General features: G+C 42.7%; 1 protein-coding gene across 1 annotated transcript in view; it reads right to left on the minus strand.

The window, feature by feature from the left end:
- The window catches only part of tgfbr1b (transforming growth factor, beta receptor 1 b), a 52,336-nt gene that overhangs the window by 19,674 nt on the left and 12,772 nt on the right, over positions 1 to 19,890 (minus strand). The window contains exons 2-4 of the mRNA XM_079259404.1: positions 8,965 to 9,216; positions 5,097 to 5,357; positions 926 to 1,156 (exon numbers count right to left, since the gene is read on the minus strand). Coding sequence (XP_079115530.1) covers positions 926 to 1,156; positions 5,097 to 5,357; positions 8,965 to 9,216 — 744 coding nt within the window. The remainder of the gene's footprint in view (positions 1 to 925; positions 1,157 to 5,096; positions 5,358 to 8,964; positions 9,217 to 19,890) is intronic.

The following is a 19,890-nucleotide window of genomic DNA, read 5'->3' on the forward strand; positions in this document are numbered from 1 at the left end:
TTACCTGTTGCTGTTTTAATACAGAGTGACGTCATCATTGTATGAATTACGATATGGATCGTGCGGCTGGTCAGGTCGTTGTCACGTTCTAAAAAAAGTCAGACCTGCATCGGATTTAAAACCACATGCAAACGTGGTCCAGACTTTAAAACATCAGATGCCTTAGCCCAGGGGTGCCCAAGTCCAGTTCTGGAGATCTACCATCCTGCAACCTTTAGATGCAACCCCTGTCCAGCTGAGTGAAAGAGCTGAATTCCTCTTCTGCATGTCATTCAGCTCTGCAGAGGCCTGCTAACGAGCCACTTATTAGATTCAGGGTTGCACCTAAAAACAGCAGGATGGTAGATCTCCAGGACCGGACTTGTTCACACCGTCACGCAAGAATCTCATCACTTAAGGGCAAAAAGAGTTGATTTGGGCCACACTGGTCTGCCGTCTGAACGTAGCTGAGGTGCAGTTTTACATCCAGGAACATCTTAAAGCTCCCTGCAGCAGCTTCGGGTTGTTGCTGCTGTCTCGTCTGTACTTGAGCTTCTGTGACTAAATAAACTGGTGCTTTGAGAGGAGCTTGGAGATAGAGAGCAGAGAAGCTGCTCCTCCTGTAAGAGGCCTTTCATGTTACAAAGATATAGCAATGATATAAATATATATCAACCTGTATAAGACACCTTCCTCTGCTTGGCCTCACACACACACACAGCTGCTGTATCTGTGTGCATGCATGCGTCTGCTGCAGATCTAGGTGATAATGTCTGGTCTTTGTACACTCTACCTCCCCCTCATCGTCTACAAGCTCTCTGTGGTCCAACACTTTCACCAGCTTCACTCGGAGATAAACAGACATTCACAGCAGCATCTGCAGCCTTACATATTCAGATGCTGGCAGACATTTGTTCGTAGGAGGATCCGTCTGGTTCTGTCTCACCTTTATTGTCAGCAGCAATGAAGCCCAGGATGTTCTCGTGCCTCAGCATCACGGTCTGGTAGATCTCAGCCTCTCTGAACCAGGAGCGCTCCTCTCGGGAGGAGAAGATCTTCACGGCCACTTCCTCACCACGCCATTTTCCTCGCCACACCTCACCGAAGCGGCCCTTCCCGATGCTCTCCTGCAGGATGATGGTTCTGGCGATGGTCCTCTGGACCAGCAGCGGCAGACCTGAAGGAAAAAACACGGAAGGTGAACAGCAGTGAAGAAGAGTCCCTAAAACAACAGCTCAAGCTACCTGAGATCCAAATGAATCCGTTTCGGTTTTTATTTATTCTAATTGTTAACTTGTAAGAATGATTTTTTTCAGAATTTATTTTGAATTAAAAAAACCAAACTTTAAAACAGAACAAATAGTAATTACAACAAACAAAACAAGCTTCTTGAGTTCGAAAAGGGTCTTGGAAGAAGTTAAACACTAATCTAGTCCAAACCCCCCTCATAAATAATCCCCCTACATTATACTGGATCTCTGAAAAGTAATATTACATTACAATAAAACTTAAACAATAAATAGAGGTAATGCACACAATAAATCATAATACACAATATACATTCATTTCAATCAATATTTGCCTCATAACTTTTAATTATCCCATCTTTTATCATTTGTTTAAATTTTTCTATTGACTAATTTTTATTTTACTGAATAAAACAATCAAATATGAAAACAGAATGTTTTTCCAATCCCTTCCTGATCATTCTGCATACACGAACGTACGTAAATGATGTCTTATTACTCTGGGAATCATTACGTTTCCAGATACAGTTCATTGTTACCATGGAAACCTTGACTGACATCGCCATAACAACTCTCTCATCATTAAACCAGGAAGTTCAGGGATAGTTTCTGACAATCACTGAAGAGACCAGAATCTCCTCTTAAAGTTGCTGTTTGGAGGTCTACTGGCCCCCCCACCCTCCTTGTAGGGTTCTCAGCAGGGTTGAGGTCAGGCGGGATGATGATGGTCCACCAGGAGGTGGACCATAGCAACCAAAGATCCTGCTGGTGGTTCTGCACCATGTGATGGAGCGTTGTTGTTACTATCCCACAGCAGGAACCTGGACCAGGTCATCAAACACCACAGTAAAGGGGTATCCATCCCACTCCTCGTTATTCCAGCCTAAAACCTCACCCGACCTCCCGGTTCATGGCTGGTTTAAAGCGGACCAAACAGCACCGGTGTGGAAGCGCCTGAGATTTAAAGCCCGCTGAGAGTCAACGCGAAGAGCTTTGTCAATCCCTTCTACATAGTCTGGAGCCGATCAATAGATCTTTAACCTGGACCAGTGAAGAAGTGATGTAACAGCAGGGTGGAGGGGAGGGTTAGGATTAATGATCAATAACCCTGACATGACCTGTAATAACGGTTTTTATTAAAGGAAAAGTAGAAATACTTCATTACAACATCTTTCAGACTGAATCCTCTGTGTGTAAAGCTGACAGTAGCGTCGGGAAAATCGAACTGAGAAATCGCAAATCTGGATTTTTTTGTTTTACAAATTTTTTTAAAAAAAAAAATTTTTTCCAATCAAATAAAATTAATCCACTATAAAATTTTTGTCATTTTTATTGGTTTTATTGATCTTTTTACTTGTTTTCCTGGGCATTATAGCAGCAGAATGATGGTCTGGCTACTGTGTTGTTTTCTCCAAACGGAAATCAAGTAAAAAGAAGTTTTATAAATTTCTTTGTTGTTTTTAATCGACAAAAATGATCAGTATTGAAGAATTTTGAGAATCGCAATCTAAATCGAATCAGCAGCCAAACAATCTGAATCGAATCGCATCGGGACAAAGCATATTGTAACATCCCCAGCTGACAGCCATCGTGGTTCATCGTGAAACATTCCTGCCCTGCAGAATTACCACTAATAAGGTACCGATGACCAGCGCCACTAAAACGCCAGCGGAAGGACTCGGCCGCCACATGGAGGAATGTCAGGGAGAAGATGTGAGAAGGACAAACATTTCAAAGTGTCTCCTAAAAGGACTCCTGAGGCTCCACTCCACCTCCTGTGAGAGAGGAGGTCATTATCACACATCTGTGAAGTCTAAATACCCTGATCAGAGGCACGTTAACAGACCTCCAGGCAGGAAGAAGCAAGCAGGGCAGCAGCTGCAGAGCTGCAGGGAAAGCCTCCTTCCTGTGGGGGGGTGAAGGAGAGATGCCTACACCAACAGTCTCACCAGGTTTTCATGTCTGCTGGAAATGGACCTTCCCGCCACAGCATCTGCTGCAGAACAGACTGACGAGGAGGAACAGAGGAGGAAGAGGAGGGTGAGAAGCTGAGCCATCCGTCCTCACGGCTGCTCGTACAGCCTCAGCTTTCAGCGTGGTGTCGGGCGCCAGGAAAGATGGACATCCTGGAGGAAACCAAACTCTTCTTCTCGGCTCTAAAAGCAGAATCTGACTCGGTGACCTGCACGGCGCTTTAATGTGGTTTTATTTAAAGATCCATCTGATCGCAGGGCAGTATGACCAGATGGACCTTCAGCGTGAAACAGAGGTCAGAGGAGATGGACAGACTGGTTGGAGATGATAGAAAGACAACAGGAAGCCCAGTAAGCACTGGTTTCAACCAGAACATCATCTCTGAACACACAACACATCCAGCCTGGAAGCAGATGGTCTCCAGCAGCAGAAGACACTCCGGGTTCCCTCCTGTCAGTAAGAACAGGAAACTGGTCCATCTGGACCATACCAACTCCAAACAGAACTTTCTGCTCACTTGTTGCCCGTTGGCGGCTCCTGTTTAGACACGAACGTCAATTTAAGCTCTCTGATTGGTGGAAAGCTTGACAGGAAGCAGCTTCATCATCATTTCCAGGTCTGAGCAGGGGTCGTGGTAATAGTGATCTTTTGTATGAGGACAAAGTGATCAGTAAAGGTGTTATTATGGATCATCGTGAACTTTAGGGCTGAAACTAACAATTATTTTAATAGTCAACCAATCTGTAAATAATTTTGTCGATTAGTCAGGATTATTTCTGTCCCGCCCACCATCTGTGCTTCCAGTTGACGTAGCTCTTTTTACTGGTTCCAGTATGTTTTACCCCACTGTCTTCATCTGCATCATATAAATGTCCCCGATTCCCAGTCAGTCCCAACATAATGTCCTTTAGTAAGGCAAAAGAGTGACTCCTGAACCAGTTGAATATTAAGTTTATGCTTAACAGCTCACGACTAATTTATTTTGAAACATTCAAACTTACCCGTGTAAACAAGAGGCCAGAATGCAACAAAACTTTTCTGTTCTTCTGTCTCAGTGTTGTGGTGTAAACAGAGCCTCACCCTCCCCCTGTCAGCGCAACCTCATATCAGCTGACTCACACAACAAACCTCCATGATGAGTAAAAGCAAAGAGCAATCTGAGCGCAGAGTCTGGAACAGTCTGGATGTCATAGTACCCACCGAGGTTTGGAGGTGCCAACAGCGTGGTGGGGGTGGTTTTCACTGGTAAAGCTGGTAAACAACTGCATCAATGTCTACATGTTAACTCGCTTGTAGGAAATCTGACCAGTATGCTGTGCATTATAAACCAGCATGTGGAAGAACTGCAGCTTCTGTGGACGGATTCATTTGCTGGAATAAACCAGCTGGTTTTGAGGAGGTGGGAAGCCAGTGAACTCTGGTCCATCAACAAACGTAGCGCTCGGTTAGCTTCAATGAGACCAGAGACAGGAAGTGGAGAAAACCATGTGGGAAATGTGGGTAACCATGTAAACGTACCTGGGTTTAGGACGACAGCAGAGAGAAACAACCTGAAGTTGGACGTAGAAGAACTCAGTAAGAGTTCAGATAGAAATCAGATTAACCCCAGACCAAACACACATATGCATGTGTCCTGCATTAACCAATAGATGAACCAGTTTTCTTCTTCGTTGGTTGTCAGAAATAATTATGAAAAAGACTGTTTCCGCTCAGAAAGTAGTCGTAGCCAAGAGATCACATGGGAAAAAAAGACGCATCAATAATCTATAATAAAATCACGATGACTGACACAAGCCCCTCCCCCAAAACTAAACCAGTTTCTTCTGGTTTCATAAGGTGTGAAGGATCAACATTAATTATTAACATTATTTCATGAACAACCACTGGAAAGCGTACCTGATCCAGATCCTGAGGTGGTCATGTCGTAGATGAGGTCCTTTAGGGTTGTTCCAACAGTAATAAAAGGGTGGTCCATGGAGGGGTCCTCCTCGTTGGGCACACGGTGGTGGTGGGCTCCAGCACCCCCAGCTGCCAGTCCTCTGTGGTTGTGGCAAATGTAGAAGGCCAAAACCAGCAACAGGCAGAGCACGCATACTGGGCAAGCAATGACGGCGGCGAGGGCTACGGGCCCCAGGAGAGGAGGGTTTGGTGGGGGGTCTGCAAGACATAGAGGAAAGAGCTGATTATAAACCACACACTGTTACATGTTTGTGAAGAGCTGGAGGGTAGGGGAAGAGAACCGGGACAGGTCTGAACGTTTTCTGCTTCTAGTCACGAAGATGCAAATTTTTCTTCATTATTATGGAAACAAGATAAACTGTTCTTTAGCTGCCAAATGGATTCATTAATGTGAGACAATGCAGTGTTTATAAACAGAAAACATAAAATAGGTTTGGTGGCAGACTCCGATCCATTACATCACAGGCCCAGGAGAGGAATGACCTGGAGTCTGCAGGTTGATGGCCGTTCAGCACGTTGCGTTGCCTGCAGCAACTCCAGCATGAACTCTAGCGGGCAGGACATACTGCAGGGCAAGATGCATACAGCAGGCACGAATTACTGGAAACTTCCCACAATCCTTCAATGGCAAAGTTAAAGTTAAACTTGAAAAGTTTGGAAATTAACAGGAAATCAGAGGTAATTTCAACAAACCATCAAGGCTCCAACCTTCACCTCCACCATCCAGTTCAAATGGCACCTAACCCCAGGGTGGTGAATACCTCCCCCAGACCAGGATCCAGGAGGGTGCTCCAGTTTTCCTACCCAGGGTCAGGTGTCTGGTCAGCTGAGGCTTTGGGATGTGGTGGAACTGGAGATTCTCTTCATGATGTGGTGGAACGAGAGATTCTCATAATGATGAAGTGGAACGGGAGATTCTCATAATGATGAGGTGGAACGGGACATTCTCATCATGATGAGGTGGAACGGGACATTCTCATGGTGATGAGGTGGAATGGTAGATTCTCATCATGATGAGGTGGAACGGGAGATTCTCATCATGATGTGGTGGAACGGGAGATTCTCATCATGATGTGGTGGAATGAGAGATTCTCATAATGATGAGGTGGAACGGGAGATTCTCATCATGATGAGGTGGAACGGGAGATTCTCATCATGATGAGGTGGAACGAGAGATTCTCATCATGATGAGGTGGAACGGGACATTCTCATCATGATGAGGTGGAACGGGAGATTCTCATCATGATGTGGTGGAACGGGAGATTCTCTTCATGATGTGGTGGAACGAGAGATTCTCATAATGATGAGGTGGAACGGGAGATTCTCATCATGATGAGGTGGAACGAGAGATTCTCATAATGATGAGGTGGAACAGGAGTTTCTCATGATGAGGTTAAACGGGAGATTCTCATGGTGATGAGGTGGAACGGGAGATTCTCATCATGATGTGGTGGAACGGGAGATTCTCATGGTGATGAGGTGCAACGGGAGATTCTCATGGTGATGAGGTGCAACGGGAGATTTTCATCATGATGAGGTGGAACGGAAGATTCTCATCATGATGAGGTGGAACGGGAGATTCTCATCATGATGAGGTGGAACGGGAGATTCTCATCATCATGAGGTGGAACGGGAGATTCTCATCATGATGAGGTGGAACGGGAGATTCTCATCATGATGAGGTGCAACGGGAGATTTCCATCATGATGAGGTGGAACGGGAGATTTTCATCATGATGAGGTGGAACGAGAGATTCTCATCATCATGAGGTGGAACGGGAGATTCTCATCATGATGAGGTGGAACGGGAGATTCTCATCATCATGAGGTGGAACGGGAGATTCTCATCATCATGAGGTGGAACGAGAGATTCTCATCATGATGAAGTGGAACGGGAGATTCTCATCATGATGTGGTGAAACGGGAGATTCTCATCATGATGAGGTGGAACGGGGGATTCCCATGGTGATGAGGTGGAACGGGGGATTCTCATGGTGATGAGGTGAAACGGGAGATTCTCATGTTGATGAGGTGGAATGAGAGATTCTCATCATAATGAGGTGGAACGGGAGATTCTCATCATAATGAGGTGGAACGGGAGATTCTCATGGTGATGAGGTGGAACGGGAGATTCTCATGGTGATGTGGTGGAACGGGGGATTCTCAAGGTGATAAGGTGGAACGGGGGATTCTCATGGTGATAAGGTGGAACGGGGGATTCTCATGGTGATAAGGTGGAACGGGGGATTCTCATGGTGATGTGGTGGAACGGGAGATTCTCATGGTGATGAGGTGGAACGGGAGATTCTCATGGTGATGAGGTGGAACGGGAGATTCTCATCATGATGAGGTGGAACGAGAGACTCTCATAATGATGAGGTGGAACGGGAGATTCTCATCATGAGGTGGAACGGGAGATTCTCATCATGAGGTGGAACGGGAGTTTCTCATCATGATGAGGTGGAACGGGAGATTCTCATCATGATGAGGTGGAACGAGAGATTCTCATAATGATGAGGTGGAACGAGAGATTCTCATAATGATGAGGTGGAACAGGAGATTCTCAGCATGAGGTGGAACAGGAGTTTCTCATCATGATGAGGTGGAACGGGAGATTCTCATCATGATGAGGTGGAACGGGAGTTTCTCATCATGATGAGGTGGAACGAGAGATTCTCACAATGATGAGGTGGAACGGGAGTTTCTCATCATGATGAGGTTAAACGGGAGATTCTCATCATGATGAGGTGGAACGGGAGATTCTCATCATGATGAGGTGCAACGGGAGATTCTCATCATAATGAGGTGGAACGGGAGATTCTCATGGTGATGAGGTGGAACGGGAGATTCTCATCATGATGTGGTGGAACGGGAGATTCTCATGGTGATGAGGTGCAACGGGAGATTCTCATCATAATGAGGTGGAACGGGAGATTCTCATCATGATGTGGTGGAACGGGAGATTCTCATGGTGATGAGGTGGAACGGGAGATTCTCATCATGATGTGGTGGAACGGGAGATTCTCATGGTGATGAGGTGGAACGCGAGTTTCTCATCATGATGAGGTGGAACGGGAGTTTCTCATCATGATGAGGTGGAACGGGAGATTCTCATCATGATGTGGTGGAACGGAAGATTCTCATGGTGATGAGGTGGAACGGGTGATTCTCATCATGATGAGGTGCAACGGGAGATTCTCATCATAATGAGGTGGAACGGGAGATTCTCATCATGATGTGGTGGAACGGGAGATTCTCATCATGATGAGGTGGAACGGGAGATTCTCATGGTGATGAGGTGGAACGGGAGATTCTCATGGTGATGAGGTGGAACGGGAGTTTCTCATCATGATGAGGTGGAACGGGAGTTTCTCATCATGATGAGGTGGAACGGGAGATTCTCATCATGATGAGGTGGAACGGGAGATTCTCATCATGATGAGGTGGAACGGGAGTTTCTCATCATGATGAGGTGGAACGGGAGATTCTCATCATGATGAGGTGGAACGGGAGATTCTCATGGTGATGAGGTGCAACGGGAGATTCTCATGGTGATGAGGTGGAACGGGAAGAAGACAACTTGGCACTAGAAGTTGGAGCTGATGAAGATGATGACTCTGTACTCGAGGGTAGTCCTAATCAAGTGATATCTTGCGTTTAATGGATGAAACAAAATCAATATTTTAAATTTGCATTAAAATGACAAATCAGGCTGGTGGAATAGTGGTTAGCATTGTGGTTGCTGGTAGATTCTCGGCTGGGGCGAAGTGAAAAGTGTGTGTGTATCAGTTGGGGGGTGGGGTTACCTGGTATGGCGGTGGGGTCTACATTTTCGTTGCAGAAGTCCTCAGAGCAACAGAAAGGATGGAGGCCCTCCCCAGCTTTGGTAGAAGAGGCACAGATGAAGGGTCTGTCTCGGGGAATCAGGGAACTGTCTCGTACGCACTGGCGTTGCGTGGTGATCAGCTGGCTACGCGTCTTCTGGACCACAATGATGCAGACGCCATCTGTGGTGCAGCTGGAGTTGCCTTGGCACTGGTCACAGTGACACTGGAGGGCTGGAGGAAGAGGAGGAGAGGGTTAGATCTGAAACTCTTTATACTTTTACTTGACACAAACGCTTAAACCTGCCGGAGAGACACACAGCAACAGTTAAAGCAGAGCAGAAACAAGCAGGAAACATGACACATCACTCCAGTCGTACTTTACACGAGTGCTGAGTCATTTCCAGCCCCGTTTTCACACAGTTGCAGAAAAGATGAGAAGCCAGAACAGCTGATCATTCAGATTAGCTCCTCTGTTTGACGGACAGACGGGCACCAGCTGATGATTTCAGCCTCTTCATCATGAAGACGACTACAGACACTGAATATGAGGAAGATTTCAGGCTGTTGGAGTTAAGTCTCAGCAGCAGCCTGTAATCTGATTACCTTCTTCATTCAATTAGGCTCTGACAGCAGCGCAGCACTGAGATGTTGGTTTAAGAGAATCACTGATAAATGAAGTTATTCTGCTTGTGATGCTGATTATGACGAAGAAAAAGGAAAGATGATGGACTGCTGTTAATGTGATTTACTGAGATTAAATATAAACTCTTGAATAAACGAGTTTGTTTGTCAGAGACACAGTTTGTTATTATCTACGCAGCAGACGTTTAAACCATGCATTTCATTGAGGAATCAAGTCAGCCAGGAAGAAATTTGTGACGCCTGTGTGGAGGCTTTTAGAGCGATATTACAGACCGCGCAGAATGGCTAGCCCTTCCCTGAACCAGTCACACGGTTACAGGTGTGACTGGTTCAGGAATGGGTTCATGTTAAATACATGGCATGTTTATGGATATTCAACCATTAAAGCCACACTACGCCATTCTCCCCATCACACGCCCCCCTATCGACAGCTAATTCAGCCTCCATCTTGCATCCTACCTGACCTGTTAGCTCTCTCAGCTAGTAAAAGACGATCGTACAATGACTCGTTTTGTGTATTTCTCTCTTATAATCTTCTTGCAATCCTTTGCTGAATCGCGATGATGCGTGCTTAATGTGTTTTCTAGCGTGAAGCTGTGTCATCACGCGACGTCGCGGATGTAAAAGTTGTATAGTGTTGGTTTCTAAGTCTCTGGACGCTGCTGGGCATTAGCGGCTCCAGAAATACACATGATAGATGCCACTGTGTCAAACAAGTCCAGGACGTCGAGTTTTAAGGTCTGAAAGTTGAGTCTTTACCGTCTTTCTATTTTTTTTTTTAAACATGCAGCCTCTATTGTTGGTAGTTTTGTCGACTATGATGAATATTTTGTTGCAAGTGTTGTCTGCGAATGGTTAACGTCGTATACGGAACATGCAACGTTGTCTACAAATGGTAACCTCGTATACGTAACATGCAACTAGAGCTGCAACTAGCGAGTACTTTTGGAATTGGGTACTCTGTCGATTATTTTTACGAGTAATCAAGTACTCTAACGATTATATTTCTTTTATTATAATTTGTAAAACAAATACTAGAATCTCAACCAAAGTAAATCTACAAATTTGTATTTGTGAAGCTGTTGCATGTATTGTTACTACCTAATGCATGAGGAAAATGTGATACATTGGTGCAGCCAACGTGTTTGTGCACGTGCTCAATGTGTGGAGAAAAAAATTCTCAACCGATCGCGAATTTCTGCCTTTGAAAAGATTTAAAAGAAGAATTCACGTAGAAAGAAGGACTGACTTGTAAACATGTCCAAAGTATCTAAGAACTAGCCTATGTCTTTGAGGACGACACGCAACGCTGTCTGCGAAGGGCTAACCCATAGACTGTATATAAAGAGATGGGCGGAGCCTCTGTGACATCACCCATAGGTTTCTGAAGAGCTGAATTGAAGCTCGGTGGGCGGTTCCTACCATCGCCATCTTGGCAGAGGCATGCGTGTCGTCTCGCCAGGAAAATACAAATATGGGCAAAGAGATGGAGCTGAGAGGGGGGCTGTGAGCGTCATGGTGGATGATTGACATCGAGCAAACTCCGAGCTTTCTGTAGCTAAAAGCTAACCCGGAGATAACAGGAGCTAACCAGCTAAAGGAGGTAAGTGGGCTAAAGCTAAGTCACGTTGTTAACCGGCTAAAAACCATGGTTGTTCTACAATCTTCATACTTGAAGCAGGATACCTGTCAATCAAAAGGACACACCCCTAAATATGCCCAACTTTGAGATTAAATTACTTTGAATAGGCGACTTAGAAAAAAATTCACTCCTCCCACAGTTATCATGAAAGTAAACCTGACCTATTAAACCTAAAATGGATTTTTGAACCAGGCTGTAAACATGTTTATTTCTGCCGTGAAGTTGGTCTTTTTAACATGAGAGTCTATGGGGATTTGCTCTGTTTTGGAGCCCCTAGTGGATGAAGGGGGAACTGCAGTTTTATGCTCTTCCGTATCCGCTTCACTTTTAACCGCCAGAGGTTGCCAGTTGGGCTAACCTCGTATACGGAACAAGCAACGCTGTCTGCGAAGGGCTAACCTCATATAAATGAAGCGTCTACACCTGTTATTCAGTGTGAGAAACAAAGTGGAGGTCAGGACATCTGTAATCACCTGCAGCCAGCAGATCAGACAGCAGCAGTCAGGAATGTGTTTAATGGAAGGAGGTGTACTTCGCATTCCCTGCGGCGTTGTTATGGAGTTATGAATAAAACAGGTCCAGGCTCCTCTCTCTGAACAGCGTCCTTGCCCCCAGCGCAGGGCGCTCAGACAACCAGTCTCTGGTATCATATGCAGCTCAGAAACACATCATGTGTAGCTGGCCAAGTCAACATAACGCACCTCAAGGTAAGACCTCTGAATTATTGAGAGTTCAGGAGCGACAGTAGTGAAGGTCTGAGCATAACAAACACAGAAGCTTTCAGGAGAGGAAATGGACACCAGAGCAGCACTTTCCTTATGTTACGGTCATGCTTCATGAACGGTGAAGAAAAAACGGCATCAACGTCCCATTTCTTCAGAGATGCAGTAAAAAGTCAAACAGCAGACTACCTGAGGGAGGTAGAATTAAAGCAGCTACAGTCTAAGCGTGTTGCTATGATAAAAACATCAAACAGCCACAGAGCAGACATGGCTAAATAAAAACCAGCTGACACCAGTCTGCTCTGACTCAGTCCCGACTGGATCATTCACATAACTTCTGTCTGTTGGCCAAACACACAAATACGCCGCTCGCTTGTAACCCGCCATGTCTCACATGTCTGGGAAAATAAATGAGGCGCTCCACCAGCCGGGATTTAAGGACATCCACTGGATTTAAATTGAACAAAAGATAATGTGTTGCTTTTTATACTGGGAAAAGAGAATACGTTGCTGCTGACCCAGTAGAGAAAACTAGTTTAGTTGTTTAACCTTTCACCTCCAGCAGATCCCACCCGAGTTCCATCTCTTCCATCACCACCAGTGTCTCAGGAGAGCGTGTGTGTGACTTGTAGGGGTGGAAAAAAATCAGGATTTTTTGGCTTCACAATTTTAAAATAGATTTTTTTCCCAACTATATAAAAATAGTCCATTATAAAATTTTTGTCATTTTTATTGATCCTTTAACTTGTCTTATTGGGCGTTATCGCAGCAGAATGATGGTCTGGCTACTGTGTGGTTTTTTCCTCATTGAAATCAAACAAAAAAAAAAGTTTTATACATTTATTTTATTTATTATTATTTACAGCAATATCGAAGAATTGTGAGAATCGGCACCAAAAAAAATCAGAATCGAATTGAATTGGGACAAAAGCGTATCGTCACAGCCCTATTAAATTGTGATGGATATCTGACCCTTTAGGTGATCTGAGGAAGTTTTCCAGACATTTATTTCCCGTTCAGGAAGTTTACGATCGAGCCAAAAAATGCAGCGTTTGTTTTTTGTTTTTTTTTAGACTATGTGGTAAATCCACAGTGATCCATGATAACACCATTATTTATCACAATTTCATCAGAAACAGATCAGAATTACAACTGTGTTGCTAAGAAACCTCTATTAAGACCTGAAAATGAAGATGAAGCCACTTCTGGTGAAAAAAGTCCAATCAGAAGCCACCAAAGATCAGCAAGAGAAAAGAAAAAGAAGAATCCTGTGTGGATGGAACAAAGACGAGATGTCTTTGATGTAAATGGTGGCAAAAAGCAGCTGAGCTGGAGTTGGTTTGGTCAGAATAGTAGATAAAAACAGCATAAAATAAGGCCCTGTACTTTCCGCATTCACAGAGTTGTCTGGAGAAAACTGCATGGAGGCAAAGAAATCTGGTGGCACAACAAGCCGCTTCCACTGACTGAGCAGCTGCTCAACAGTTTCTCAAACCATAAAACTCCATAACTTAGTGTGTGTTTTTGATGCACTTTAATATACTGTGTTGAGGACTTGTCTTGTCTGTCACCTCAATAAATTTAAAGTACATTTTTATTTAATTTGTGTACATTATAGGTATTCAAATAAAAAACAAACAATGTTTTTGAAAGTAAAAAAGGAGTAAAAAGTAATAAAAATTAAAAAAACAAAAACAAAGGGGGATTCCCAAAAAATATAATGGAAAAAATGGAATTCCCAAAAATTAAAATGGAAAAAACATAATTTAGGAAAAAATAAAATGGAATTTGGGAAAAAAAAATAAAATGGATTTTATCGGACCCTAAAACTGGAAATGTAAATATGTAAATAGTTTCTGCTGTGTACCTGTAGTGGTTGGTCTTTATGTTGCTATTGTTGCATTATTTTACTTAAGATGCAATTAGTGAGTCTGTTCAGGAAACTGGGATTAAAAAGTCTTCTGCAGCCTGGTTTAGCTCAGAAAAAAAGACAATTGTTGGTTCACAAGTCTGAAAAAAGCACATGTAGATCAGATTGTTGGACTCGTCAGCTGCTACAAAGTGTGTGATATGACAGCGTGGTGAAACAGGAAGTGGGTGATTCATGCACGCTGCTTCTGAGAAAGATGGCAGACAGTCAGTCAAAACAAACACAGCATGGATCAACAGTCAGACAAACTGAGCCATGAGCCGCTCAGGCCAGGTTCATCACGAAATCTGACCAGTCTGAACAGGTTTCTGCCTTTACTCAACCAGTCTGGCGTCGCTTTACATCATTAAAACCACAGATGGATCCGGAAGGTGTTGTTAAAAACGGTGTCGACCATCTCAGTCAGCTGACAGGAAGCGTCGCAAGACGGATCGCTATAAACAAGAAGAAGAAAGAACAGAAAAAGAAGAGGAAGGTGACGCAGACGTGGGAGGAGACAAAGGAACAAGACAAAGGAGAAGAACGATAATAAAAAAAGAAGACGAGGAAGAAGTAAAATAATAAAAGCAGCAGCCTGTCTCAGCAATCGGCTGAGGATGATGGGAAATAAAGGGATTTGTGGAACTCTAGTCATGATGTTTTCATCTTTATTTGACAAGCAGCTGTGAATTATTCATCTGTTTCCTGGATACATCAGCACTCCAGCAAATAATGAACTTCACTATTTATCTCATATATTTAATGCAGACTGACATTTTCAGCTGGATGAGGTGCAATTAGGCAGAGTGTAATTATGCAAAAATATGCCAGACTGAGTAATCATTTCATTATAAAAAGACATTGTAAAACTTTCAATCCCAACCTGTTCTGAATCGCTTCCAGGCTGGAAAGCAAGAAGCTGGTCGCTGCAAAGCAAAAGGACAAGAATAGACGTTGTTTCTGGGCAGGAACATCTTCACGTGCAGCTGCAGGGGCAACAAGCTGAGTTCACTCCTTACGTTGTCGTTAACGCATGTAATATTCAGAGAATGTTCACAGAAACAGAAGGAAATTATAATTATAATCTAAGGGGAAAGCTATAGTTTAGAAAACAAAAAAAACAATGAGAAGTATGCATATCAAGCTATGGGGGGACTTTGTGGAACAAGCTGGATGAAGAGTTAAAGCAAAGCAGAAACATAAATATATGCAAAAAGTGGTACAAAAACTTAATTTTGGAAAAGTACATGGATGAGGAATAAAAATGAAAAAAAATTATATAAAGAATATTCTAAGTAGATGGATATTTATGTAATATTTTATAAATATGGCTGTAAGTACATGTATGTATGTAGTCTATCTGTGTGGATGTGTTTATCTGAATGGAGGTAAATGGAAATGTGTGTGTGTGAATATGTGAATGTAAATATAAATAGTAAATTGAATAAGTATGTTGTGACGCAACAGAATAAAAAACTAGATGCGTAGAAAGGAGTGGGAATACTAAATAAGTGTACACTTCTTCCCACTCCTTTTATCACACAAGTTTATTTAATTATTGAATTGATAAGGAAACATTATTATTGTTATTAATATTAATAATATTATTATTTTCTTCATTAGTATGTATATATCTGTGTATGTACATATGTATGTATAGGTATGTACATATATTTTTCATTTCTTATTTCATTTGTTGGAAATAAACTACCATATTTCCACGACCATAAGGCACACATAAAAGTCTTAGATTTTCTTCAAAATGTGCAGCACGCCCTGTGTGTGTGTGTGTTGTTGTTGTTATCGGACGTAGTAGAGATCACCATGACAACGTTAAAGGGGGAAGAGTGGGCATTGATTGTATATAAAATAACGGGTATGTGCGTTATGCTGAACATCTTTGTTTTAACAACCCTGAAAATGGCAAAAAGACACGCCTATGACGCACAGTTTAAACTGAAGGCCATCAGCTGGAGATTGCTGGAGATTTAGCACAGCTGTTCCACTCAGAAACAGAGGATGAGGACTTTGATGGGTGGGATTGATGACGATTAACGGTAAAAAACAAATGTAAGGACCAAACTCAGTTTTGGTCCCGGTCTATTTTTAAAAACGCACACTTGTATGCTTGTTTTATCCGTGTGTTTTACCATGCCCGCGCCTATTGATGATTGATTGATGATTTAAAAATGTTAGTACTTTGTAATCAATACTTAAATAAAGCACAACCAAACTCAGTTTTGCTCCTGCTCTATTTTTAAAAAGGCATACTTGTATGCTTGTGTGCGTTGAGAACGTTAAAGGTGGATTATGTAAGATTTTCAATATTTTCAAAATAAATTAACTAAAAAATAACTAATCATAATTAGATAGTTTTTTAAACATGTAGGTTCCAGTCTGTCCATATTTGATGTGTTATTAAATTACAAGTTTAATTAATGACAAAGACCCTTCTTAAATGTTTGCCTACCAGTAAAAAAAAAAATTGCTTTTTGTCATTAAATAAACTTGTAATTTAATAACACATCAAATATGAACAGACTGAAACCTCCATTTCAAAAAACTATCTAATTATGATTGTAGTTATTTTATTAGTTAATTTATTTTGAAAATATTGAAAATCTTACATACTCCACCTTGAAAGGGGGAAGTGTGTGGGTGGATTGTACCAGTATATAAAACCCGCGCCATACATTAAAACTCTCTTTTATTCATAATCCCACTAAACCTGATGCCCTGACGAAAGCTCGCATGTCGGGCCGGAGCGCTGCAGATGATATCTGTAGATATGTCACCACTGAACATCTGTAATTCCTCTTCCTTTCTGGATAACCCGATCAGGGCCCAAAGGGTCACTCCTTTAATGCTGTTTGGAAAAAGAAGAGTGGGTTTGAAAGAGTGAAGGAAATGAGCGATTCATTGCTGTGATTGGCTCTGACAGGAAGTCCCCAGAGGCAGCGCAAATGAAAAGATGCTATAACGGCTAATCTAATGCATCGACTCGGCGCAGAGGGCAGGACAAGGCTCGAATCAATACCTGCTTTACATATCAGCTACAACCATCTGATTCAAATGTGCTCAAGACAGAATTACTAAGAAAAAGAAAAAGACAAACTGTCTTTTTTTCTAAAATATAAACCAGCAGATCTTTTTATTCCCAGTCAGCCGTCAGACATTATTCTTTCCAGCCTCAGCTGTCAGAATATGAGGCTAAAATAATGTAAAATGAATGTAACAACGGATCCAGCAGCATACAGAGCAACCAGAAGGAGAAATCTGATTTTTATTACCAACAGTACTTTGTAGAAATAACACCAACAGTGACTAAGCCTTTTCTCATCTGCACATTATTATAAGTCCTGCCTTCGGGATAAAAAACATTGGCATTGAAACAAACACACAACAGAAACTATTTACATATTTACACTTTTTGTTAACAATATACTCTGAAAAGAAGAAAAAAAGAGAAGTGAGTCGAGTGCAGATCCCCGTCTCACGCCTCTAAGGCTGCATTCACATCAGGACAGTCCGCTAGACTCGGTCCGATTGGGGACTCGGCTCAGTTGTAGGGGGGTGTATCCATGCGGACCGAGATCGTGTTCATGCTGCACGTTGGTCAAACAAACCAAACCATTAGAATAATATACCCCCATTCCCACCAGAGGTGGCGCTGCAGTAGTATTTAGCAGAAGAGAGGACAAGACCCACGTGAAGAAGTTGCAAATTAAACAAAGCATGAAACTATGGCTGTTTTGGGTTTTTATTGTGTCTTATGCCAGTATCCTGCAGAAATCCACTGCAACAATGGACGCAGTATGAACACCAGACGAGGCAGAGGACCCTTGACGCCATCGCTATGTATTTACCCACAATGCAATGCTAAGTCAAATGCAGGAAGGAACTTTTTTTGTGGTCCGCTTCCTGTATTTGGTACGGCTAAAACAGACAGAGACTGGACCGGGTCCGCTCCTTTGGTCCGAATCAAAATTTGTTTGGTGCGTTCACATTTCCCCAAACGAAGCGGGCTTTCCAAGCAAACGGACTCGGATTCGGATCAAAAAGGCTGATGTGAATGTGCTCTGAATGAAATCTACATTTTTAGATGGGACTGTAAACCTGGAAAGGAAATAAATGCCTCGGCAGCTACTGTAACTCACCTCAGTATTAAGATAACTATCACAACTTAGAGGTTCACACTACCGTTCCTGACCCACTGATGATGTAAGTGACAACGCTCGGAGAGACCGGCTGGAGTTTTAGGGGTTAAAAAAATGACAAACCCGTCTCTGTTAAGGTGGGGTTACATGTAAGGTGGATGTGATTTTCCAGCGTGCAACAAGGACCAGGTGGAGGTAAAGAAATGGTTATATTTGCTACATTAACATGGGAGTTTTAATTCCGAATAAAAGTTAATTCCACTTTAAACTGATGAAAAATGACCATGTAAACACATAATTCCTAATGCAAATGTTGATTGGGAATTAAACTTAATTCCGATGTAAGTGTCTGGTTTATTCGCATTTTAATCCCGAACTATTTAATTCCTCTGTCATGTAAACCTTCATTCCGCTCTAAGTTCATTCTGGTCGTTCTGAGCATGCTCGTTACCTTGTCCTGTCCCGATGACGCGCGTTGTTTTGCCTCCCGTGTTCGGTGGTCTATCTTTCTTCTTCTTCTCAGTTGCTGCAGAAAGTGAAGTAGTATGCTCGTGTTGAGCTGCTACTTCACATTTATAATAAAAATAGCGGTGAAACTGGTTCTTATTATGTAGTTTTTACAAGTTACGACTGAAAAGACGAGAAGCAGGGAGCCAACTTTGTTTACTTTCAGTATACGTCATACGTCACGTGCTCCCTCTGTCCAATCAGGACCCTTCCCAACCCGCCGCTATAAAGAGGAAGTAAGTAAGTACGCGTTTCATGTAAACATTCATTATTTCCATACAAAATCGTAGGAGAATACGTTAATTCTGACTTATAAAAACTGAATTAAAAAACATCATATAACCGTCGCCATTCTGACTTTAGGCTGAAAGGCTAAAGGCGAAGGTAACGACATTCATCTAATTCAATCATTAATTTCTACACCTGCTTTAATTATGTATCTTCCAAAGCTTTACCAAAGAAATACTTACTTTCATAAACACTTTAAGTTGTGATAAGCACTTAAGGAGCACAAAGTTGTTGCCACGGCAACAGATGAGACCTTATTCTCTGCTTTACCTGCACGGATCCCCTTTGTATCCAAAGCAGGAAGCAGAAGCAGCTTTTCTGAAAAGCTGAATCCAGTCAATGTTACAGAAACTTTGAAGTACTTGATTCTTTGTTATGTGAAATTTTAAGAATCTATTCACGTATTGTCCTTCGTAATGACTCGTGTTATGACTTGTTGGGTATAATTTCCAGCTGAAAGGGCTGTTAAATACCACACGACCATGTTGGTTTTTCAGCTGCTGTAGAGAAACAGGAGATTTTTCTGGACCGACATGTACTTCCTATTCATTATACACGCTCACATCAGGACGAATGGAATTCACGGTCTTGTTAAAGGACACTTCGGAGCATGTACGTGTTAGTATCACATTACTGACTTTCCTCTTGGAGGACGACTAGCCCACTACCTGGGCCACAGCTGCTCGGCTGTGCAGAGTACTGTTTACGTGCAAACTGGAACACAACCCAGCGCAGGAAGCAGGCCGGGAAGCCAGCGCCTGACAACAGGAGCTGATATTAATGGTGCCAGAACCAGAAATAAATCTGCAGCCATTTCTAAGCAACTGGCTCCAGGCAGATTTCAACATCATTGGCTCAAAAACAATGATGCATTAAGAGGAAAGTAATTATTAGTCACGGCTCTGGGAAACAAAAATACTGGGAAAGTTTTTAAAAAAAACAAAGATGACGCCATAATCTGTCAATGCATAAACTAATATTTTACTCCCAACATACTTTCGTGGAACGTGGGAGCTGATTACGGAGCCTGGCCGAGGC

This window comes from Telmatherina bonti (genome assembly GCF_933228915.1).
Source record: "Telmatherina bonti genome assembly, chromosome: 20".
NCBI lineage: Eukaryota > Metazoa > Chordata > Actinopteri > Atheriniformes > Telmatherinidae > Telmatherina > Telmatherina bonti.